General features: G+C 40.0%; 1 protein-coding gene across 1 annotated transcript in view; it reads right to left on the bottom strand.

The window, feature by feature from the left end:
* Positions 1-25963, bottom strand: part of LOC126263292 (uncharacterized) — a 65048-nt gene that overhangs the window by 21166 nt on the left and 17919 nt on the right. Inside the window, exons 3-4 of the mRNA XM_049960378.1 lie at positions 14935-15078; positions 435-641 (exon numbers count right to left, since the gene is read on the bottom strand). Of these exons, the coding sequence (XP_049816335.1) occupies positions 435-641; positions 14935-15078 (351 nt within the window). The remainder of the gene's footprint in view (positions 1-434; positions 642-14934; positions 15079-25963) is intronic.

Here is a 25963-nt window from a genome sequence, read left to right as displayed (position 1 = left end):
CTGCCATCAATTGTAACAGTGGCCAACTGGATTCACAACCATTGCAGGTTGTCAGTTTCTAGTGAGAAGCTCTATATTTGTTTTTACTGGAAGATAGAGAAATTTCAACTCTGATACATTTGTTATTAAACAGAATAAATTTTATCTTTGACTGTGATGATGTTATTGCCTGTGTTGCCTGACACACATGGTTTCACAATATATAGTTATGCCACAAGTTCTGGATGTCTCAAGTGACAAACAGGCACTAGTTTATACTCAGTGATCATTGTAAATCACCAGTTTGTCTTGACAATGGCTGGAAGGTTTTCGGCCAAAATACTGGAAGATGAAGTAATGGCTTCCCATCTGAATTCCCAGTACCTGATGGAACTCTCAATCCATTGGGAAAACTTCAATAACCATAGTATATCAACTTCTGAGTGGTTACTCACAGATGCCAAGGCATAGCTAGAAACCAGCAGACCTAGCTTCACGGGCGCTGCATCACCAGTTCCCCGGTTACGGCGGTCCCAGATGGCATGTGCAGTCATCACAAGCCCGGTGGCACCCATTGCCTCGATGCCGAAAGCCTGCGCCTCCGTACAGCCTTGCTTGGGCACGGTGGTGCAGTCACATGTTACAGACTCGGGCATCACAGCCTGCAGGCACAAAGTTTTTGCCATGACTGGAAGATTTTTCAAAATGTGTAGTATCATAAGTGGCTACAGGACAGTTGTCTGTGGTACAGGCTAAGACAGTGTGTTTCCACAACACCTTCACAACTTGAAGTCTTTCTGGATGTTGGGCTTTCAGTCATGCTAATTTATTTTTACCATTCATTGCACTAGTAGGTAATCTCCTCCAGATGTTCGTGGAGGTTATAACAAGACTACATCTGTGTAATTCTGGAGTATAGTAGAGGGCAGTACAGCTGTAACCAATCATACAACATGATACTCCGTTATGCTATTATAATATTTTGTTACATTGATAATGCATATTTTTTATATGAGATTGTTAGTTTATTTCAATGTTTGAAGATCCGTATTTTTTGTCATGTTTAATAATTTCCTTTTATTATGATTATTCAGACTTAATGAAAGACAGAAATTATTTGATACAAGCTATCCACATATATGTCATCTGTGTTGAAAAACTGATGTGAATGAGATTCTTTGATCTGTTGATATAATTCCTACGAATCTTTCTTTTACATTTTTCTCTGGCTATTAGCAGGCAAGCCAGCCGAAGTGGCCGTGCGGTTAAAGGCGCTGCAGTCTGGACCCGCAAGACCGCTACGGTCGCAGGTTCGAATCCTGCCTCGGGCATGGATGTTTGTGATGTCCTTAGGTTAGTTAGGTTTAACTAGTTCTAAGTTCTAGGGGACTAATGACCTCAGAAGTTGAGTCCCATAGTGCTCAGAGCCATTTGAACCATTTTTTTTTATTAGCAGGCACCAAAGAGTTGAATGTGAGTTGTGATGGAGAGAAGTCAAAATTTAACTCATCTCTGATGTATCCTTGTGGATTATATTGTTAACATTTCATGAAACGTGAAAAAAATGTTTGTGGTTATTTAAAAGTGAAAAATACATATGAAAGTGACTGGTGTTCCATTTTAAGGGAGTTATATTTATACCTGAAACATGTCATTCTGAGAGCACAAATGATTATTGACAAGTGCTGGAGGAAGGAATTATGCCACAATATTGAGACCAAGAGGAAAAGTGAGATGATGAGCTTAAACACTTTCAAGACCTAAGAATCCTCTCAGCAAAATCATACCTCATTTATTTTCAGGGCAATGAGCAACAATAACAACAACAACAACAACAACAACAACAATGTCAACAGTGACAATCAAAAGATGAGTAGTATTTTCTACTGTTGACTTTTTGCAATGAGCAGTGCTAACATATTATTTCTTGGATCCATGTCTTGTAATTGATCTTAATCAATTCTATGTCTGGTAATCACTGACTGAATTGTAACTGTTCTTTGTTATGTCAATTAATTAAATAATATTTCAATTATAAGCAGGAGGGGTACCATTACAAGGTGCACAATAGGTTGTAAGTAACTGCTTCTTCCATAACTGGTAATGTTATCAGTACATGTGATACCTCAATCACAGAACTTGCAGCCTTTTCCCATCTATTTTGTTCTCATCTAGTACATGTAATAACAAAGAACACAGTCACAGTAGTGATTAAATATATTCCCTTGTTTGTTTCCAATTGAGATAGGTGCATATGACTCAGTTCAGTGGAAGATGGTTGACCGGATGCTGAGAGTCTGGCGAGGTGCCTGCTGAGATAAAGGGAATGAATTTTGATTATAGCTGAAAGGCTAATGGTGTCAGTTCAAGTATTTAGCAATGATTATTTACCAAAGCCAATAACAATAAAAGACAAATATTTCAGGGAAACTTTGATTGTTAATTAACATTTCTGAATGTACCAGTACATGAAGATGTATGAAATGTTATTCAACATTTGGAGAGCACTCTCATCCACGATACGAGGTGCGGCTAGAAAAAAACCAGACTGATGCTGGAAAAAAACATTTATTTACAATTATTTACAATTTCATGTTATCTCCTTCAATGTACTCTCCTCCTCGGTCTCTACACCGCTCCATACGAATTTTCCACTGTTCATAGCAATGCTGCAGATCATTTTCAGTAACTCCATACATTACTTCCGTCGCTTTTTCTTTTACTGCTTCAACAGTCTCAAATCTAGTTCCTTTCAAAGCTGACTTGACTTTAGGGAAAAGAAAAAAGTCACAGGGGGCCAAATCAGGTGAGTAGGGTGGATGATCTAAGATGGGAATGTTGTGTTTTGCCAAAAACATCTTCACTGACAACGCACTGTGAGCTGGGGCATTGTCTTGGTGAAGGATCCACGACTTTTTTCTCCACAAATCGTTCCGTTTTCTCCGTACTCGCTCATGTAGGGTAGCCAGGACACTAATGTAGTAATGCTGATTCACTGTTTGTCCCTCTGGTACCCAATCAATGTGCACAATCCCTTTGATGTCAAAAAAAAAAAAACAATCATCATTGCCTTGAATTTCGATTTTGACATTCGTGCTTTTTTTTGTCGTGGAGAACCAGGAGTTTTCCAATGCATCGATTGGCGTTTAGTTTCGGGATTGTAAGTAAAAAACCACGATTCATCGCAAGTAATAACATTTTGTAAGAAGGTGGGATCACTTTCAATGTTTTCCAGGATGTCAGAACAAATCATTCTTCGGCGTTCCTTCTGTTCAATTGTGAGACACTTGGAACCATTTTTGAACACACTTTGTTCATGTTGAAACTTTCATGAAGAATCTGCCTAACACTTTCCTTGTCAACTCCTGTTAACTCAGACACTGCTCTGATTGTTAAACGGCGATCTTGTCGAACAAGTTTACCGATTTTTTCAATGTTTGCATCAGTTTTTGCTGACAATGGTCTGCCAGTGCGAGTGTCATCACTGGTGTCTTCGCGGCCATCTTTAAATCGTTTAAACCACTCAAACACTTGTGTTCGCGATAAATAATCATCGCCGTACACTTGTTGTAACATTACAAACGTTTCACTTGCAGATTTTCCTAGTTTGAAAGAAAATTTGATGTTAACACACTGTTCTTTCTGTACACTCAACATTTTCCGACGCACAGACAAAACATCAACTACTTAAAACAGACGCCACGGGCAGACTGAGTGCAGGAGGCAGATGAAACTCGAGCAGTAGGCGGAGCGAGAGTCATGTGACAGGCCACGCGACTTTCAGCCTTATTGCATTCGTTTTATTGTTTCACCAGTACTAGTCCGGTTTTTTTCTAGCCACACCTCGTATTCTAGGTTAGTTATTGCTCAGACATAATCTTGCCAACATTTTATGTTTAGGTGAGCTTTGTTCAGTAGTAATGTATAAGGAAATGAGTGAAGCTAAGTGCATAGTCTTGTATTAAGTTACATGATATTTAATATAAAATATTTTTGAATTTTCTGTCATCGGCAAAGTTAAGGTTTTTTTCTTATCTGCAGTACACACTCATGGTTAACCACTGAGCAGCCAAGAGTGCCCCGTGCTTGCACTCATCTGCAAATACAGCTCTGTAGCTGCAGCATTCATTTAAAATATTATAATGCATTGAATTAAAAAGTATGCACTCTCCTGTACCCTGCTATATTATTTATGAGGAGAAAGTTTAGCTCATCTATAAAGGAGACCACATGTAGAACACTAGTGTAACCTTTTCTTACATGCTGCTCAAGTGTTGGGATTCTCACCAGGTTAGATTAAAGGATGACACTGAAGAAATTCAGAGGCGAACCACTAGATTTGTTACAAGTAGGTTTGATCAGCACATGAATGTTATGGAGATGGTTTGTGAATTCAAATGGAGATTAATGGAGGAAAGACAACATTCTTTTTGCAAAACATTGTAGAGAAAGTATAGAGAACCGGCATTTGAAGCTACCTGCAGACTGATTCTACTGCCGTCAGTGTACATTTTAGATAAGGAACATGAAGATAAGAAATGAGAAATTAGAGCTTCTACAGAGGCATATAGGTACTCATTTCTCCCGTGCTCTACCAGTGTATGGAAAGGAGAGGAAATGACTAGTAATGATACAGGGTGCATCCACCATGCACCATACAGTGGCATGCTGTATGTAGATATATATCTAGATGTAAATCTGAAATTATTCTGGGCCTCTTCAGTAGCAAAGCTGACAATCAGATCCAATGCCGGGTTAGGTTAGGTATTTGTCCGACACTAAGTACCACTCATTTAGTTTTAGGGTAAGTAGGTTGACAGGTTACGCATGAGCCAAAATGGTTCACTGCACACTAGGTATTTTTTACTAAGTGTATCAGATACCACTTTGCAGATAAAATTTGTGTGACGAGTGTGCTGGATAGCTTTTTTTTTCTATCTAAGGACATCCTGAAAAGTGTAAGAGCTGAAAATATGAGATGATTTTATTTTTCTTGAAACACGAAAATTTACTGTTTTCAGGCTGTGTAAAACTTAGTCTTCTATAATGATAACCAAAAGAGATGGCACAGTTGGAAGTTACTGTACTTGTATTAAGGAGAACCATAATTCAAAACTCCATCTGGCCACCAGGATTTATTTTTCTCTCAGTTTCACAAAATCACTCAGTGCAAATGCTAGAATGGTTCCTCTGAAAAGGACACAGCCCATTTCATTCCTCATGCTTCCTCAGCACTAGCTTGTGCTCCATTTCTAATGACCTCTGAGAGAGCCATGTCAATTAACATGCCTCAGGTAGCAAGACTAATGAACTTTATTTATACTCATAAACTGAATACAACCAAACAGTTATTCTGATGTCGATCTACCCTGCTTGGTTCCAATCCATCAATAGTCACTAATATTGCTCTAGGAGATTTCTTACAAGAGCAGTACCAGTGCAGCTGTATTGGTGAAGAGTGGTACAGCTCAAGGACGGTCCAGTAGCGGGGCTCCCAGTGAGGCAGAAGCTTATAGCCAGTCACAGCTAGTGTGGTTGCTGCAGACAATGCAGACAGATGAACTCTGTCAGCTGGCCATGGGTGCAATTTGTGTTATCCAGGAGTCATGGTGAGTTGCACACTGATAGACAGGCTGTGGGTGTGGCTGGCTTTGAGCCCACTGTGGAGATCTTGGACAAGGCAAGGAGTGAGCACTCAGACGTGGCTCAGAATAAATGACTGCAATGGAGTGAAGAGATCTTCAATTCAGCGACTAGCAATATGTGTTCAGCACTTGGTCTGGGCAAATCCCAATGTGAACTATTGCTGACCAGTTGGGTGGCATTGTTTATAGCTGACTGGTGGAAGAATATTGCTCTAATGGAGGGCTGGCATGTGACCTGTGTAAGAAGATTCAGAGCCCACAATGCAGTGCTAATTGCAGTGATTCTCTCACCATTAGCAGCAAAGTTGGCACCAGGCATTACCATGCTGGCTGAAAGAAATGTGGTTGACAACTTGGTGAGCTTATTTTTTTGATTTCCTTCATCTCCTACAGTGGTGTCGCAAGTGATTGGAGAGGTGGGGGCCAACAGTACATGCCTGTGTTGCTTGTAGGTGCGTTACAGGTGAATACAATACCCTCCCCCCTTAAGAAGAGGTGGTGAAATCAGCACAAAGGTAATAAGGGTGCTGGCAATAGGAGGAGTCTCAAGGCTGGTGAGTCATGGGCAGTGTCGGCAGATGTCTTTGGCCACTGGAAGGTGACTCTTGACCAGCAGCAGCCGCCCGTAATGCAACCATGCCAACAGGCCAGCAAGATGTCCAATGTGCCACTGATGCAACCATCAGGAAAGGTCACCACTATTATAGAGACCTGAGAAACAACAGATGGGCAGGGCTGTTGTTAAGGTAGGCAAGCCGGCCACCATGAGTCGGTGACAGCAACGAGACTAGGTGTCACCCAAGGGTTTGCATTGGAACTGTTATGAGCATCCTACCATATGACCAGTAAAACGGACAGTGGAAAGAACTGGAAACAGGCAATGGCTTGACCAAGGGAAATATAACACGAGGCAAAAAGGCAGAATGGCAGGAGGAAGTGACATAGAACATGAAACCGCAGAAATGGAGAATGCGATGGTGGCATGAAGAGGGGTCGGGTCTGTGGTGAGGGAGCCCCTAACAGCAGCAAAGGAGGATGGGTCAGCATTGGAGAAGGTCAGATTGGCAGTTGAGGAGGCTGTGTGGCACAGTGGGCAGAATTGGGGCCAGTTACAGCAGGAGGGTGATGGTGATGGCAGCAGTTGGAGACTAGTTGAATCCAACAAGCAGCATTGGAGTGGTGGAGGAGAAGGCAGCTCCGTGGGCACCAAACACAACACCAGTGCAGTGACAGGGGCAGCTGCAAAGGAGCTAACAGCAACAGGCAACAGGTCACTGGGACATTGGCAGGCAATGGGCAACAGGTTTGTGGGATCTGAGCAGAGAAGCATCGGGCTTGGCTGGGTGAGCAACAGATTGCTGGCAGCAAATCTAGCACCACATGTTACTGTGGCGGCTGCTGGAGATGTGGTTAACAACAACAACTCCGTGTGCTTATTTGATTGTCAGATTGTTTTCCTGTATATCTTGCAGTAGCGAGTGAGGCGGCAGGCTGAGGTTCATGCCTGTTTTGCTTGGAGGTGGATCCCAGGCTGATATGATTTTTACAGTAAGAACCAGTTTGTAATGTTTCATTGGGGAGTTTGAAAGATGCCTCACTGAACTGATGTTTATTCTTTGGAGTGTAGTGCACAATCCATGTTTCCTCACTGATTACAATGTGACTCAAGAATTTGCATCATCCTTGTGATAGTACTCCAAAATGGACACAGAATACCCGAGCACACTTCACAATTGGCAGGATTACTGACTGACATGGTGACAAATGAAGCAGTACAACCATGCAACCAACAGTGGTAGAGACATGAAACGTAATGGTGGCATAGTAAGAGACTGGCCAAGGGTGGCCAACTGTGAATGGATGTCATGTGACAGGATGCGCAGACATGATGCGCTACTGGTTCTTATTTTAAAAATGACCCCCGTATAATACTTTAATGTTGATTTAGCATGAAACCTCAGTTTCCTTCCTTTTTTGTGAATCCCATACAATCCCATGTGTGTGAAAGGAATTGTGGAATACAATATACACACGTTTCAAGGGGGAATTTATAGTGAAAACTGAAAGCACACATGAAAGATGACATAGCATTGCCCAGTGATGATAGAGAACAGCTGAAGCATATGATGATGTGTTAAGAAAGGAAGAGAGACAGACATCAAATTGATGGTGTCACAAATTGGCCTTTTGTTTGGGCACACCGTTCCAATTAGTCTTGGTGCACTGCTGTATTTGCTATGCTGACAGAGTAATTCATCTCCTTCAAGAATAAGTCACTCACATAAATGATACATTGATCAAACAGTCCATGGGCGTACTGCCAGTTGTAATATCTTTCCTCCTTCCTTCTTCCATCTGTTGTCCACATTAAACAATGCCCAGTCCAGGTAATTAATAAGCAAAGTCCTTTATGAAGATTTGAGAGGAGCAAAAATTACAATAAACTTTCAAGTTTCCTTAGCTTGTCATGTTGAGATGGTTCCAGTTCTTCTAGTCTATAAGTCTTGTTCTTGAAATTGAAAATCTAACATCAGGTTCTTATGGTTGGATTGAACTAAATAAATTGGAAGATTGTTGTTGCAGACTTTTTTATGTGAATGTGTTTCCCGTTGATTTCCCACATTTTAGTGTATCATACAGTATTCTGACTTTCAAATTAACAAAGCCGAAATTACATTGTTCGCACCTATTTTTAAAAAACAAGTCTGATCATATGAGAGACAAGCTTACGACTTCCACACTTTGTGGAAATAACAATATTCCAAAGGGTTTACAATTTTTCTCAATAAATGAATTCCTACTAGTTTTTGCCCCATTATTAATTTTGATTATTATTTCATAAATGAATCAAGAAATAAACATAGTAAACAGCACAGGATTGTGTAATTAATAATAGAAATTTTAAGTGTGCAAATAATTTGTAATTTCATATGCTTCTAAAAAGTAAAAAATATAACTCTACATTCAGAACATTTGATTATAACGTTGAAACTAAAATATTTTATAAAGTAATTCCTATTCATAAATTTTAGCTTGAAATATAACATACTGTGTATAAAATTACATGAAAGTTTTCAGAAGAGCAACTGAGATAATATTGACCTGTCCAAAATTCGAAAAATAATACGAGGGTAATCCCAAAAGTAAGGTCTCCTATTTTTTTATAAGTACATAGACCTGTTTATTTCTATAATGGTTTAAATCAGTTTACAGCTTGAACATTTAGATATTTTTCAACATAATCACCATTTCTGTTGGTGCATTTTTGTAGACGCTGTGGCAGTTTTTGTATGCACATGTCATACCAGCTCACCACCATGCCGTTCAGAAAGTTATGAACCTCTGCTTTCACCTCGTCATCGGAGCTGAATCAATTTCCAGCCAAATGTTCTTTTAACTTAGGGAACAGGTGATAGTCACTGGGCACCAAGTCAGGAGTGTAGGGTGGGTGGGTGATTATGTTCCACTGAAACTGTTGCAGGAGAGCAACGGTTTCCCGAGCAATGTGTGGGCGAGTGTTGTCATGGAGAATGCATACGCCCTGCTCAACATTCCTCTTCTCCAGTTCTGAATTACCCGTTTGAGTTTTTTCAGAGTCTCACAGTACCTGTCAGCATTAATTGTGGTCCCAGTAGGCATAAAGTTGACCAACAATACCCCTTTCCGATCCCAAAAAACAGTTGGCATCACTTTACCGGCAGACTGTGTTTGTTTGAATTTCCGTGGCTTTGGTGAAGAACGATGCCACCACTGGCATGATTGTTGCTTAGTCTCAGGTGTAAAGTGGTGTGCCCAGGTTTCGTCACCCATGACAATTGAGTCTAGAAACTTTTCCTGTTCGGCTGCAAGGCAGTGAAGAAATGCGCAGGAAGCATCAACTCGTTGCCACATGTGGTCCCAAGTCAGCATATGTGGCACCCATCTTGAGCACACCTTCAAGTAGTTCAATGTTTCCGTTAAAATTCTGTGACCGGTGCTTTGGGAAACCTCAGGAACCAACGTGCAGAGATCATCCAGGGTGATCCGTCAATGTTCACGTATGCTTTGTTTGACCTTCAGCACTGTCTCCTCAGAAACTGACGGTCTCCCGCTCCTTTGTTCATCGCGAATTTCGGTCCGACCAGCTGCAAACTCTCTACACCACTTACGAACATTTTTGACATCCATGCACGACTCACCATTCACTTCCATCTATTGGTGATGGATTTCAATCGGTGCAGTGCCCTTTGTGTTCAAAAACCGAATAACTGCGTGCAATTCGCACTTGGCAGTAACTTCCAATGGGAGCTCCATTCTCAATGGCTGCCAAGCCAAGACTGAGCACCTCAGCGTGGTGTGTGTATGTTTACACACAGTGCGTGAAGCACTCTTCATAACAGAGTGACCAACTCCCACACAAACAGAGTTCTGTACTTATAAAAAAATAGGAGGCCTTACATTTGGTATTACTCTCATATTAATAGTGTCCAATGGGCACTATGGACTGGCAGTACACCTGTGGACTGTTCAGTCATCAATATCAGTGTTTCTAATACTTCTCTTGAAATTTTAAAGAAATGGTTGTATGGTTTTCCATGTGTTGTTAGTTACTTTGCAATTCAAAACTTCTATTGTATATGAAATGCTAAGTTTCACTATCAGCTTTGGGTGATGGCAATAAGATGTGGACTTTCTGTGTGAAAATCATTCAAAAACTGATGGTTGCTAAGTGAGCAATAGGACATGTATGACAGGATTCACTGTGGGAGGCAAGAACGCAAAGAAACAATCAGAGCGCAAACTAGAGTGGAAGGTATAATTATGATTGCAATGAAAATAAACTGTAGGTGAATGGAATTGTAACGAGAGAACTGAATGATAGATGAACCAAGAAAGTTCTATGCTGGAATCTAAGAGATAAAAAAAGACTGTGATGGCAGTATAATTTAAGATGGAAGATGATATTAGAAATTATCCGTGGGCAACATTGAAATGTGTAAAGTAATATGCTAACGTACGGGGAATTTGTAAGAGACCTTTATCAAGCAGGTGGGGACAAAATGGCTGAATGTGTAAATGAAGTTTTTAATAAAGAAACTAAATGTCCTGTATGCTTCCATGATCACTGTGAATAATTTTATGAATAAAACTGTCTAGATTGCTTTCTTTATTATGCTGTTTTGGCTACTGCCATTATCAGGTATCAAAAACATAGAACTTTCAAAACAAGGTTCAGTGTGAATATTAAAAACCTATAACTACTCAGGGCGTCAACTAACTCTGAGTAGATATAGGTATTTAATATTGACACTGGATCTTATTTTGCAAGTTCTAAGTTCCCGATATTTGATGAGGGCAATAGCCAAAATGATGCAATAAAGAAATTTATTAGGCAATAGAGATAGATGTTTATGCAGCTACCATCTCAAATAAATAAACAAAGTGATAGCAAAATGTGTATAAAAAGAAACTTCAGCAAAAACAATATGGATATATTTTACATTAAGCTAAATGAAATAAACTGGTCCCTAGATTATAATATTTCAAGTTCTGAGAACTTTAGAAGATTTATAGAAGCATTTTTAGCAATGAAGTATTTCCACACAGCATTTGGCATAAAAAGACTAAAAATAAACTAAGCTGGATTACTCCAGGCATTAAAAGGATCTAGTATAAGAAAAAGAAACTTGCATAATGAACTGAAATTCAATACAAATCCAGACTTTGTTGAATATGTGAAACAATATAAAACTGTGTTCAAAAAGGTTTTAAAGGCCGCCAAAAGAATGTCTAACAATAAGTTCATCAGAGGTCACATGAACAAGTCAAAAGCTGTCTGGTCCATTATCAATTCTGAACTAGGTACATCAACAAACAGCCAGGAAATTTCAAAAATCAAAGACCAAGCTGTTACCATTGTAAACCCTGTTCAAATATTGCTTCAATAATTTTTTTATAAACGTAGCTAAATCTAGTGTAAATGTGTCTACTTATAAGGATAATGTGGAGTTATTTGGCCTTACTCAAGATTCTGAACAGCTTCCTGCATTTACAAATGTTATACCGAAAGATGTGGAAGATGTTATATTATCCCTGAAAAACAAAAATTTTGCCAGATGGGATGATATACCAACTAAAGTAATTAAAATGGTGTTGAAAAGAATACCACATCCTCTGACGGAAATAATTAATCAATCGTTTCAGCAAGGATGCTTTCCAGTATTACTGAAGTATGCTGAAGTAAGACCAGTACACAAAAAAGGCCCAAAAGAAGAAATGGGAAATTACAGAACTGCTTCTAACCTGTCAGTTTTCTCTAAGTTATTTGAAAAGCTTGCTGCAACACAGATATAAAATTTTGTCTCAAAATGTAATATCATCGATAAATATAAAATTGGGTTCCAAAAAGGAAAATGTACCTTAGATGCAATAAACACATTTGTTGAAAGAGTTAGCTCCTCATTGGATAACAGCACAAAGTTGCAGGTACCTTCTGCGACCTAAGCAAAGCATTCAGCTCATAGAATCACTCCATGCTGCTCTATAAATTAGACAGATATGGGATCAGTGGAAGTGCCCTCCAGTGGATGACTTCATATTTGAAGAACAGGACGCAAAGGGTTATAATAACATCTAACTCTGCAAATTACATATCAAAATGGGAAACTATCTCACTAAGTATTCCACAGGGCTCAGTTCTGGGACCAATTCTCTTCCCATTTTCTATAAATGATTTACCCTTGAACATCAATGCAAAGTCAGTCCTATTTGCAGATGACACTTCAGTGCTGATTGACAAAAAAATAGCTCTGCAGAATTCAATGAATGTGTTGTAAACACTTTGGATTCTCTGGAATTCTGATTTCAATTAAATGGTCTGAAACTAAACATTACAAAAACACAACTCACAAAGTTCAAAACAAAACAATCTAAACCAAGTGAGATCTATGTCCTACATGAAATGAGAAGATAGAACCAGCAAGCACAGTGAAATTATTAGGACTAAACTTGGATGAAAACTTAAGCTGGCAGGCGCACTCAGAATATTTAGTTAACAAACTAAATAGCCTTTCTTTTGCAATGCGAGTGTTACATGATGTAATAGACACGGACAGCCGAAAAATTGTGTATCATAGATACTTCAAATCTGTCATCAGATATGGCATAATTTTTTGGGGTAATTCAAGTTATATGGTATGGATATTAAAACTCCAAAAAAGGATCATTAGGAAGACGTGTGCCGCACATCCAAGAACTTCATGTCACCCAGTGTTTAAAAAACTAAATATATTATCTGTCCCATCACTATACATTTTTTAAATTCTAATTTTCCTGTACAGTAAACCTGAACTTTTTGCAAAGAATTTCGCTTCAAACACACTTACACAACGAGGCAAAAACAAAATTTTATGCTCCCTCCACTCTGATTAAAGCTATATTCTATGACTCCTCAACATGAGCATGAAAATATACAACAAATTAAAGGGCTGTGATATTCCGAACATGGAAATTGGTCATCTAAGGAAAAAATTACATGAACTCTTAGTGGAAAAATGTTATTATTCAGTGGAGGAGTTTATGAATGATGAAGTGATAATTTAAACAGGGTAACTAACATCTCTGGAAAAAAAAATGAAAAATGTAAAAGTATTGTACTGCTAGAAAATTGTTTGATAACTATACTTGTTATTATTTTTAAGTCTTTAAACTAAATCCCTAAAATGATATATTGACATGTCTCCAGTACAACAGATCACATTATCTGAATATTGTACACTCCTGGAAATTGAAATAAGAACACCGTGAATTCATTGTCCCAGGAAGGGGAAACTTTATTGACACATTCCTGGGGTCAGATACATCACATGATCACACTGACAGAACCACAGGCACATAGACACAGGCAACAGAGCATGCACAATGTCGGCACTAGTACAGTGTATATCCACCTTTCGCAGCAATGCAGGCTGCTATTCTCCCATGGAGACGATCGTAGAGATGCTGGATGTAGTCCTGTGGAATGGCTTGCCATGCCATTTCCACCTGGCGCCTCAGTTGGACCAGCGTTCGTGCTGGACGTGCAGATCGCGTGAGATGACGCTTCATCCAGTCCCAAACATGCTCAATGGGGGACAGATCCGGAGATCTTGCTGGCCAGGGTAGTTGACTTACACCTTCTAGAGCACGTTGGGTGGCACGGGATACATGCGGACGTGCATTGTCCTGTTGGAACAGCAAGTTCCCTTGCCGGTCTAGGAATGGTAGAACGATGGGTTCGATGACAGTTTGGATGTACCGTGCACTATTCAGTGTCCCCTCGACGATCACCAGTGGTGTACGGCCAGTGTAGGAGATCGCTCCCCACTCCATGATGCCGGGTGTTGGCCCCGTGTGCCTCGGTCGTATGCAGTCCTGATTGTGGCGCTCACCTGCACGGCGCCAAACACGCATACGACCATCATTGGCACCAAGGCAGAAGCGACTCTCATCGCTGAAGACGACACGTCTCCATTCGTCCCTCCATTCACGCCTGTCGCGACACCACCGGAGGCGGGCTGCACGATGTTGGGGCGTGAGCGGAAGACGGCCTAACGGTGTGCGGGACCGTAGCCCAGCTTCATGGAGACGGTTGCGAATGGTCCTCGCCGATACCCCAGGAGCAACAGTGTCCCTAATTTGCTGGGAAGTGGCGGTGCGGTCCCCTACGGCACTGCGTAGGATCCTACGGTCTTGGCGTGCATCCGTGCGTCGCTGCAGTCCGGTCCCAGGTCGACGGGCACGTGCACCTTCCGCCGACCACTGGCGACAACATCGATGTACTGTGGAGACCTCACGCCCCACGTGTTGAGCAATTCGGCAGTACGTCCACCCGGCCTCCCGCATGCCCACTATACGCCCTCGCTCAAAGTCCGTCAACTGCACATACGGTTCACGTCCACGCTGTCGCGGCATGCTACCAGTGTTAAAGACTGCGATGGAGCTCCGTATGCCACGGCAAACTGGCTGACACTGACGGCGGCGGTGCACAAATGCTGCGCAGCTAGCGCCATTCGATGGCCAACACCGCGGTTCCTGGTGTGTCCGCTGTGCCGTGCGTGTGATCATTGCTTGTACAGCCCTCTCGCAGTGTCCGGAGCAAGTATGGTGGGTCTGACACACTGGTGTCAATGTGTTCTTTTTTCCATTTCCAGGAGTGTATGTTATGAGATGAAATAAATTAAATCAAATCAAATCATGAAAACAAGGAGTTTGGTGTGTCCTCAGTAGGGAAAAAGATTCTTACTGCACTTGAGTGTTGTGATTACTTCAGTTGGAGTTGAGCAGTACTCACCAGTAGAAGGCCATAGGCCAGAGAGCTTCCAGCGAGCTGAGCGATGACGTAGACAGCAGCGGCTGGTAGCGTGATGTCACCACGCAGTGCTGCTCCCAGTGTCACGGCTGGGTTCAGGTGGCCCTCCGAAACTTGATGGGTGAACTGCCGGCCCGAACACAGTTTTACTTACCATTCTGCAATGGATGACTTTCAGGTACACGAGGCATTAGGTAGAATTGAATGGAATTGAATTTTATTTGATCCTGTAAGATTACATTGTGTACAGTAAATGTACGTGTAATATAGGACACGTCAAAGTATTAACATTCATTATCACTTATTTTTCTATACCTTTAGCTTACATTTTTACATCATTGATAATGAATAACAATATATACAAATTTAATGGCATAAGTATTCTGCAACACTGTAAAACTCTTTTTCAATGAGATAAGTACCGTATTTACTCAAATCTAAGCCGCACTCGAATCTAAGCCACACCCGAAAAATGAGACTCGAAAAGAAGGAAAAAAAAATTCCCGAATCTAAGCCGCAACTGAAATTTGAGACTCGAAATTCAAGGGGAGAGAAAAGTTTTAGGCCGCACCTCGAAATCGAAACAAAGCTGGTCCATTGTAATATGAGACACAATTTAGGTCGAATGAATGACGATACAGCTACAATAGTTTGGTTCAAGCAGTAAGCTTAGCAGTTAAGCTTTACCAGGTAGCCATTGCTATGCGTCAGGTGCTCCGTCCGTATTTATACGGGTACCCTTCGTTTTTCACGTGCTTCGTCTGGTTTGAATTGAGTACTTATTTTTCTTTGATCTAATAAGCGCCGTTCTCTTTGTTATAGGTGTTTACGTCACTCTAAGCTGAAAATGCATTACTGTACTGTGTCATGCATTGTTTGTCGCATTCTGATAATGAGTGTTTACGACCTGTCGCCGCTCGCAGCATGGTTTGCTTTAGTGCGTGCTACCGCCGCTTACAATAAAAAAAAGAAGAGAGGAATTGTCTCAGTAGCGAAACAATGCCAAGAGACTGCTATTTGTTATTATTTACACTGCTGCTTTCTTTGATAATGATCAACAAGAACCAAATAATAAACTGCGTATGATAGAAGATGTTCTGAACGAGAGTTTAGCGAAAATTTTTCTCCGTTTGAAATCTGTGCAGACGCCTCTTTAGTACATTACTTTCTGCACAGAAGTTAGAGTCATCTTAGATTTAAAAATCTAGTCAATTGCCGTGCTTCATTTCTGACTGTATCACTATTAGGCATAAGAATAATACGAATATAAACATGACATGATATGTGTATACTTCCGCGTTTGCTGTTGCCTCACTCTAGTTTCGTAGTTTATTAGGTAGACAGGATTTAAATGAGATAGCAGCAAACACGAAAGCATACATGGAAAAATGTTTATATTCGTATTATTCTTATGGCGAAGATAATACGGCATGTGATTCGAAATTCATAAAAGTTCCCATTAGCAACCATCTCTTCTCACAGGTAGGAAAAAATTCAGAACGTAGAATTGGTCATACTGACAAACATCGCAAACAGTCTTGCCAGACGAATTTTCGTAGTACATTGAAAAGCTGCTACATTCGAAGATGAACAATACGGGATTTGTATTTACTTCGTTGGATAAAGTATGAAAATGCAGTGGTCGAAATTCGGGGCGTAGAAAAAAAGCTCGTCTTCCACCTTTTTTTTTAAATTTATTTACTGACGCAGAGGTTTTGGTGCCAGTATTTATCTTTGTGCCTGCAAAGCATGCCTGTGTAGCGCTACATATATTCGACGGCAGAAGTTAGTTGTGGCGGCACCTACCAAGATATTTCAGAACTTCCGCTTACTTTGCACTCGATTCTAAGTCGCAGGCGGTTTTTTGGATTACAAAAACCGGAAAAAAGTGCGGCTTAGATTCGAGTAAATACAGTAGTCTTTAAGTTTCTTTGGAAAGTCATTGTGAAGTACACTATCTTGCAGGTTTTTAGGCAGACTTCTTAGTAGTCTGATACCAGAGTACTGACAACACGATATTATTACCATTGCTTGATCTTTGAGTGCCCTGATGGTTAAGAGTGGAAGTGTCAGACCACTAATCATAATGTCTAGGGTCAACAACAAAATGCAGTAGATCAGATAGGTTGCCATAGAATGTTGTGACACAGTGGATCATGTTATTGTCTTGGGGTCATAACTTAACAGCTACTGATATTACTGTGAAGGCATTATTCTGGAAAATTTAGAGGTGCAAGAGATGGGTGTCAGATGTCATAGAGCACACTTCTGACTCATACAGGATTATTGGAACCAAGAGCTGATGCTAGAGCAGCAGCTAGAAGGTGTTGAAATTCTGACAGTCAATGTAGTGGGTTTGTGAACAGTGGGACCGTGATCTATATGCAAGGATTGAGAACTTAGCCACAATTTAGCTTTTGCTTGTTTAAAGAGTGTCCCAGGAGGAGTGGTCATTATTCAGGGATATGAGAGGGACTAAAAGTAAATACGTAGCTACAATGTTAAGAAACTGTACTAAAACTGGCTTAGCTGTTTGGAAAGTAATAAATAGCTTTAGCGATTGCAAGAACAAATCAACTAGTGATCTTACTATAAACCATAAAGGGCATATCATGAAATCCCAAAACCAGATCACAAATGTTTTTAATGAGCACTTTTCTTCTTTTGGAAAATCCATCAGTGGCCAATCCTACAATCTTCTGTATAGATATAAGGACATTCCAACCAAAAAAAGCATATACTTGGCCCCAAGTGATAGCAAGGAAATAAAAAAAACACAGTGAGGACATTAAAAGATGCAAAATCAGCAAGCTTTGATGGATTGTCTATCAACACACTGAAAAGGCACATAGACAACATAACTGATGCATTGTGACAGCAGTAAATGATGTAATTGCATCAAGTTGTTTCCTTGATAGTCTGAATGTAGCACAAGTAACCACAATTCACAAGAAAGGTGATAAATCTGAAGCTGAAAACTGCCACCCCATCTTAATTTTACCCGCATTTTCAAGGTAGTTGAGGAAGTTATTTATACTAGACTAATGACATTCCTGAGTCAACACAACTTATTATTTGAAAATCAAAATGGCTTTATGAAAAACAAGTCAACTTCAGTAGCTGCAGCACAATTAATAGGCAAAATAATAACTGCCATGGGAAACAAAGAGTATGTTACTGGAGTGTTCCTTGATCTAGAAAAGCTTTTGATTGTGTCAACACCATCATATTACTTGACAAGTTATGGATCCTGGATATTAGAGGAACCAGCTATGAGTAAATGAAACCACATATGAGCAATAGAAAACAGTTTGTCTTGCATAAAACAAACAGTGGGTCTTTCAAATCCAAAATTACTGATTTTGAATACGGAGTGCCTCAAGGTTCTGTCTTGGGACCTCTTCTTTTCTTGATTTATGTTAATGATATACAGTATTGTTCCCCTAACTGTAAAAAAAAGCTATTGTATGTGGACGATACATCAATTGTGTGCAAATACAAAGCCTATGACAGTCTGGAAGTGCTGTGCAACAGTGTAAACAATGAAATAGTCAAGTATTTTGATGAAAGCCATCTAAATGTAAGTACTTCAAAGACTGCAATAATCGAATTTCACACAAGGCCCCATGACGCACTCATCATACGGCCTCCATCATGATTACGATCGTTTTCATACACCACCAGCATCACCATTATATCATAGCATCATTAATATTATCTTCTGTAATAATATTTTAATGGTAATATAAAATCACGTAAAACGTTTTAATTCTAATGAAAATTGTCCACCAACGTGTTTTTCAAAAAACATCATTTATTGTAATCTGTTTTGAAACTTCTTTTAGATACATATAATCACTGGCTGAAAAGCAGTTTTATCTGCTGCCACCTTTCGTGGAGAACTGAAATAACAAAAAAGAACAAAAATAACCAATGTCAGTCTTTGATAGCTCAACTGAAGATGTCTGATGCATTCGTGATAATAATGACAGCTGGCTGCACATCATTGTGAAACCTGTTGTGCATGCCAGCCTTTACTTTCATCTTCCCGAACGTTTCTTGACCGGAAGTTCTTTAAATTTTATGAAAAGGAGAAAATCCTTAGGAGCAAAATCTGGACTGTAGGGTGGGTGATAAAAAAATTCCAATTTAAACTGATCCAGCAAGGCTCTGATTGCAGCAGCAGCAGTGTGAGAATGGGCATAGTCATGAAAAAACATAATAACACTAGAAAGAAATTGACACAAATGATTTTGTGTTGCTCACTGTAATTTTCTAAGGGTACCACAATATCGATCTGCACTGCACATGTGGTGCAATGCGCAGGGCACTAGTTTGCGAGACAGGAAGGTGAATCAGACCTGTATCGAATCTGCACAGCAGATTAATGACCGTGGCTGACACACCAACCAGCCTGATGGTCATTTATAGGTGAATTCCCGTACTCATTTAGGCAAATACTGGACTAATTCCCACCTTTCACCTCAGAAAACATAACACAGAAACAGTCAAAATACAATAACAAAACAAAGTATGAGGTTCACACATTTCACAGATAGATAGCACACACAACTACCCTTATGTAGATAACTGAAGACTGAAGAAGAAGGATCACAGTACCAGTCTGCATTCATCATAGTGTCTATTCTGACAAGAAATCCACCAAGAGAACATTCTTACGATTCCAAAAAGCGGGTGCCATGAACTAGTGTTGATAGAGTTGAAAATTTCATGGTTTTATGGGTGATGGGGATCGAGGTCACTCAGGCGTTAGGTGCTTGACCTCTGGAGTGAAGTTAGACCACTATGTCTTATCACCAGTGACAGTCTGATTAAGAAAGGCATTTCCTTCTGTTTGAAACCACATCAAAAACACCAGTGCTCCAGCCATTCTCCATGTTTTGTATTAACCACTATCTTGCTGGGGGACCCATAGTGCACTAATTTTTGTACAGCTGAGGTGTTCAGGAACAGTTTCACCAAGGAAAGACCAAAACATTTTTGGAAAAAAGAGAAACTGTAACCCCCTCTAGAGTTACACTTCTTTCTTGTATAATTTCGTTCACTTGGTTCTTAAAATCATATGTGATGAGTGAATGATGTGCAGGTCAAGTTCTGAGATGAAAATTTAATTGTCCAGTACTGAAAATTTCACGTTACTTCATATAATTGACAGTAAATTTCTGATAGTTTCAACTTCCGAACATTTAGCACTTTTGATCTCTCATTCAGTTCATGTTAAAATCTCACAAAATGCACAATGACTGCTTATTTTTATTGGCACTTGTAGATCATTGTGAAAGGATGTCAAAGAAACCAGTCGACCTAACAACAATAGGCTCAGCGAGAACGCACAACAGATTATTGACACCTTGAGTACCCTCATACATAACCATAAGCAATAAAAAGCAATGAGAAAATGAGGAATTTGGAAATTATGTCCATTCCCAGGCTGGAATTGTTTAACATATATGGGAAAAAAGCTGCTGTCTCTATTATAGTTAAGAAAGCTATGAGCACTTACCTTCTGTGGATAAGGTGCTGCATATGAAATTTTGTATATCAAGTGGGAACTGTTATATTTGGAACATATTCACCAAATGAGAATATGCCACAGCAAACCAAGAGCAAGAATTTGACTAGATGGAGCAACAATGGACAGAACTGAAAGAAGATGGTTAAGCTGAAATGCACGTTCATTGGATCTGACAGACTAACATTACTCACATAATTTGGCATTCTTGAGACTAAAACTCTGCTCTATAGGAATCAGTGAGGGTTTCTAAACCAATGATCGTGTGAAATGCAGCTCGTTCTGTCCCTCCATGAGACTCTAAAGTAGAGATACAGGCAACCAGGTAAATGCTGTGTTCCTTTACTCCCGGAAGGAAGTTTTGCATTGTTGCCTAATGAACAAAATATGAGTGTACCATCAGACCAATTGAGTGAGTTGATTGAAAAGTTTCTAGCAAAAGAGTTTCTAGCAAACAGAACACAGCGTGTCATTCTCAACAGAGTGATGTCTTCAGACGCAAAAGTAACTTTGGGTGTGCCCCAAGGGAGTGGCATAGGACCATTAGTTTTCCCAAAATATATAAATGACCTCGCAGGGAACGTCAAAAGTTTCATGAGGCTTTTGTGAATGATGCTGTTGAAGACAGAGGAAACGCATTGCTAGAAAATTGTAGCGAAATGCAGGAAGACCTGCAGAGCAACTGACCCTCAACATAAACAAATGTAAGGTACTGCGTGTACACAGATGGAGAGACCCTCTACTGGATAATTACAGAACTGTAGAAAAGTCTCTGAAAGCAGTTACTTCCATAGAATATCTAGGAGTATCAACATGGAGTGATTTGAAGTGGAACAACCACATAAAATTAACTGCAGGTATTCCAGATGTCAGACAGATTCAATGGAAGAATCTTCATGAAATGTAGTTCATCAACAAAGGAAGTAGCTTACAAAACACTAGTTTCACCAGTTCTTGATTATTGCTTGTCAGTTTGGGAAATAGAGAAGATCTGAAGGAGAGCAACAAATTTTGTTACAGGTTCCTTTAGTAAGAGCAAAAGCGCCACAGAGATGCTCAGTCAACTCCATTGGCAGACACTGCAAGAGAGGCATTCTGCATTGTGGACTGGTCTACTGTTAAAGTTCCAAGAGTGTACGTTCCTAGAAGAGTCAACCAATATATTGCTTCCTCCTGCTTATATTTCGTGAAAAGACCATGAAGATAAAAGAAGGGAGATCTGAGCCCACATGCAGGCTTACTATCAATCATACTTCCCACAGACCAATCGAAAATGAAACAGGAAAAATGGGAAGTGACGCTGGTACACACAGTACCCTCCACCAAACTCCCTAAGGTGGCTTGTGGAATATAGATGTAGATGTAGATTTAGTTTAGATGTAGATGTAGATGTAGATGAAGAAGAGTGGAGACAGATGTGACATATTATGAGGTGTGATTGGAAAGTTTTAAGAGTGGGCTTGTAATTGTACAGTGGTGGTACTTACATGCTACTGTCCCCTTCTGACTGAACACACCAACTCCAACGGTGTTTCCACTTTTGGAAACATCCCTGGAATTTTTTTCCTGAAGTGTGTTATGGACACTCTGGGTTTTTGCCTGGATGTCTGCAATCGAGTCAAATCCCTTCATTTTCAGTGAAAATTTCAGTTTAGAAAACAGGTAGAATTCCGCAAGGGCCAAATCGAGAGTATGGTGGTTGTGGAAGCACAGGAATTTTGAATTTGGTCAAGAATTCCGCAATGGAGAAGACACAATGAGCCGGAGCTTTGTCATGGTGTAGCACCCAACTCTTGTCTTTCTACAATGCATGCCTTTTCTTTTGCACCTTTTCGCGAAAAACACTCAAGGACACATTAGTAGTAGTATTCCTGGTTAATTGTCTGTCCTCCAAGGGTAAACTCATGATGCACAATACCGGTAGAATCAGAAAAAGTCACCAACATTCTTTTCAACTTCGACCAACTTTGCCGTGCTTTTTTCCATCGTGGTGAATCTGGAGTCTTCCACTGCAAAGACTGCACTTTGGTTTCAGGATCATATCCATATACCCACGGTTTGTCACCTGTAATTATCCTATTTAACAAATTTGGGTCATTTTTAGTCTCATTAATCAATTCTTGGCACACTTAAAGTCGGTATTGTCTCTGGACACTTGACAAAACTTTTGGAATGAATTTTGTGGATACTCGATGCATGTTCAAATCTTCAGTTAAAATTGACTGAACTGCATAGAAACTTAAATTAAGTTATCAGCCATCTCCCTAATTGTAAGTCTATGTTCAGGGCACACTAAGTCGCGAACTTTCACAACATTTTTGAGGCGGAAGGACGGCCGGACCGTGGTTCATCTTCAAATGATTCGCAGCCATTTTTAAATCTGTTGAATCAGACAAAAACATTTGACTGGCTCATACAATTATCTCCAAAATCTTTTTTTAATAGGTTGTGAGGCTCAGAAGCTGATTTCCTGGTTTTAAAACAAAATTTCACATAAACTCGTTCCTCCATTTTTACATCCATTTTCACGCAGACAGAATCCGGCAACAAGACCTAACAGACCAGCACTCAACCAGCTGCCACAGTGAACTGAATAAAGGAAACGCAGTTTACTGTCAGAGGACATTCAAGGACAAACCAGTAAGCAGAAGCGGATCCATTATTAAAACTTTCCAATCACACCTCATATGTCGTTCATCAAGGAGTACTGAACAATCATGGTTTGTGAAAGGAGATTGTCCTGAGCAGTGAGGCTTGGCATATGATAACAGGAATTCAATGAGATGCTATTGATAGCTGATTATTATATCAGTGTAAAATGCCATAGTCCTTATGTTTTTTCATGCAGAAAAAGCATTTCATGGAGTGCATTAGACAAATTGAAAGAAAAGTCCTTAGTATGAACTGAAAACCATGAATCAAGGCAAGCAGGTGTATGCAGTATTTCTCATTTTCTGAGAAGCATTTGATTTAGCATCACAACAAAATCTATCAATGAGAGAATGATCATACTGGGTACCAAACGAGATTGGTATCTGGACTGAGTATTTCTAATTAGAAAGGATGCATTATACAGGGTGATTCAAAAAGAATACCACAACTTTAGGAATTTAAAACTCTGCAACGACAAAAGGCAGAGCTAAGCACTATCTGTCGGCGAATTAAGGGAGCAATAAAGTTTCATTTAGTTGTACATTTGTTTGCTTGAGGCGCTGTTGACTAGGCGTCAGCATCAGTTGATGCTAAGATGGCGACCGCTCAACAGAAAGCTTTTTGTGTTATTGAGTACGGCAGAAGTGAATCGACGACAGTTGTTCAGCGTGCATTTCGAACGAAGTATGGTATTAAACCTCCTGATAGGTGGTGTATTAAACATAGGTATAAACAGTTTACAGAGAATGGGTGTTTGTGCAAAGGGAAAAGTTCTGGACGGCCGAGAACGAGTGATGAAAATGTAGCACACATCCAGCAAGCATTTGTTCTCAGCCCAGGAAAATCGACTCGCATAGCTAGCAGAGAGCTGCAAATTCTACAATCAACTGTATGGAGAGTCCTACGAAAAAGGTTAGTTATGAAACCTTATCGTCTGAAATTGGAAACAGATGAATCTTTCGTTTCAAAGATTGTGTTTAGTGATGAAGCAACTTTCCACACTAACGGGAAAGTCAACCGTCACAATGTCTGTATATGGGGCACTGAGAATCCGCGGGAAACAACTCAGTATGAACGTGACTCGCCTAAGGTGAACGTTTTCTGTGCCATTTCAGCCAATAAAGTTTTTGGTCCCTTTTTCTTCGAAGGTGCTACTGTAACTGGACTACAGTATCTGGAGATGTTAGAGAATTGGCTGTTCCCTCAGCTCGAACAAGAAGCACAACAATTCATATTTCAGCAGGATGGAGCGCCACCACATTGGCACTTATCTGTCCATAACTACCTGAACGTCAACTACCCGAGGTGATGGATCGGCCGCCAGGCAGCCCGTGACAGAACACTTCATCACTGGCCTCCAAAGAAGCCCTGATCTTACCCCCTGCGATTTTTTCTTATGGGGGTATGTTAAGGATATGGTGTTTCGGCCACCTCTCCCAGCCACCATTGATGATTTTAAACGAGAAATAACAGCAGCTATCCAAACTGTTACGCCTGATATGCTACAGAGAGTGTGGAACGAGTTGGAGTATCGGGTTGATATTGCTCGAGTGTCTGGAGGGGGCCATATTGAACTTCTCTGAACTTGTTTTTGAGTGAAAAAGAAACCTTTTTAAATACTCTTTGTAGTGATGTATAACAGAAGGTTATATTATATTTCTTTCATTAAATACACGTTTTTAAAGTTGTGGTATTCTTTTTGAATCACCCTGTATTACCTTGAATGGGAAGTCATCCACAGATGCAGAAGTAACTTCAGGTGTGGCTCAGTGACTTGTGCTGATACTTTTTGCAGATGATGCAGTTACCTACAATTGAGTAGGACTATCTGAAAAGAAAACTGCTCAAACATTCAGTGAAATCCTGATAAGATTTCAAAGCGATACAAAGATTGGCAGCTTGCTTCAAATGTTCATAAATTTAAACATATCCTCTTTACAGAAGAGCATTCCTGCAGAGTTTCAAGAACTTGCATTAAATGAGGATTCTAGGTATATACTACACATCACTTCCATATGGACTGCAACAACGAGATTAGACTATTTACTGTGCTCAGAAAGGCTTTTAAGCAATCCATTTTCCTGCGCTCAATAGTCAAATGGAACAGGTAGAAAACTTAGTGCCTTGTACAATGGTAACATAGGTGTCTGCGAGGAGATCACTTGCCCACTTCTGGAATTTAGTGTGGAGAGGTTTAATTAATAACAAATTTCTAGAAATGGTTGTCTGCATTTGTACTAAACTGCAGGTTTAGCACTGCTGGGATTGAAAATATTGTGACTCAGCAATTTCTACATAACTTACAATTGGATGTGCTTAATTGTCAAACTTATGGGGGGGAAATTTTGTGGTTTTCCTGGCCTATGACGGTGGTTTCACCAACACCCTTCAGTGAAATAAGATGTGAACCTTTATAGAACGTTGACAGAATAGTCGCCAAACTTTTGTCTGTTGCTTCCTCATACAGCCCAACTCTATAGAATACAACACAGTGCAACATGCAGTCACAGAGTTACAAATTCTGGTCTCTGGTAGGCATCTCTGCACAATAACGTGTCAAAATGGGGAGGTGAAGGGTGGCACAGCTTTTTTTCTCACATTCGCCTAGTCATACATTGGTCTTTGGTTACACAATACATGAACAACCCAAAAAATGCAGCTTAAAAAACAAATCTATTCAACTTTAATTATGCCAGTTGACTCAAAATCAGCATAAGTAAAACGGAATGCTTGTGCTTCCATCTGAATAACAGACAAGTCAAACGTCAACTGCAAATCCATTTTAATGAAAATCCTGTAAAATCCGACTGTACCCTGAACTATTTG

This window comes from Schistocerca nitens, chromosome 6 (assembly GCF_023898315.1).
Source record: "Schistocerca nitens isolate TAMUIC-IGC-003100 chromosome 6, iqSchNite1.1, whole genome shotgun sequence".
NCBI lineage: Eukaryota > Metazoa > Arthropoda > Insecta > Orthoptera > Acrididae > Schistocerca > Schistocerca nitens.
Note: the sequence above shows the minus strand (reverse complement) of the source record. Positions and strands in the feature narration are given on the sequence as shown.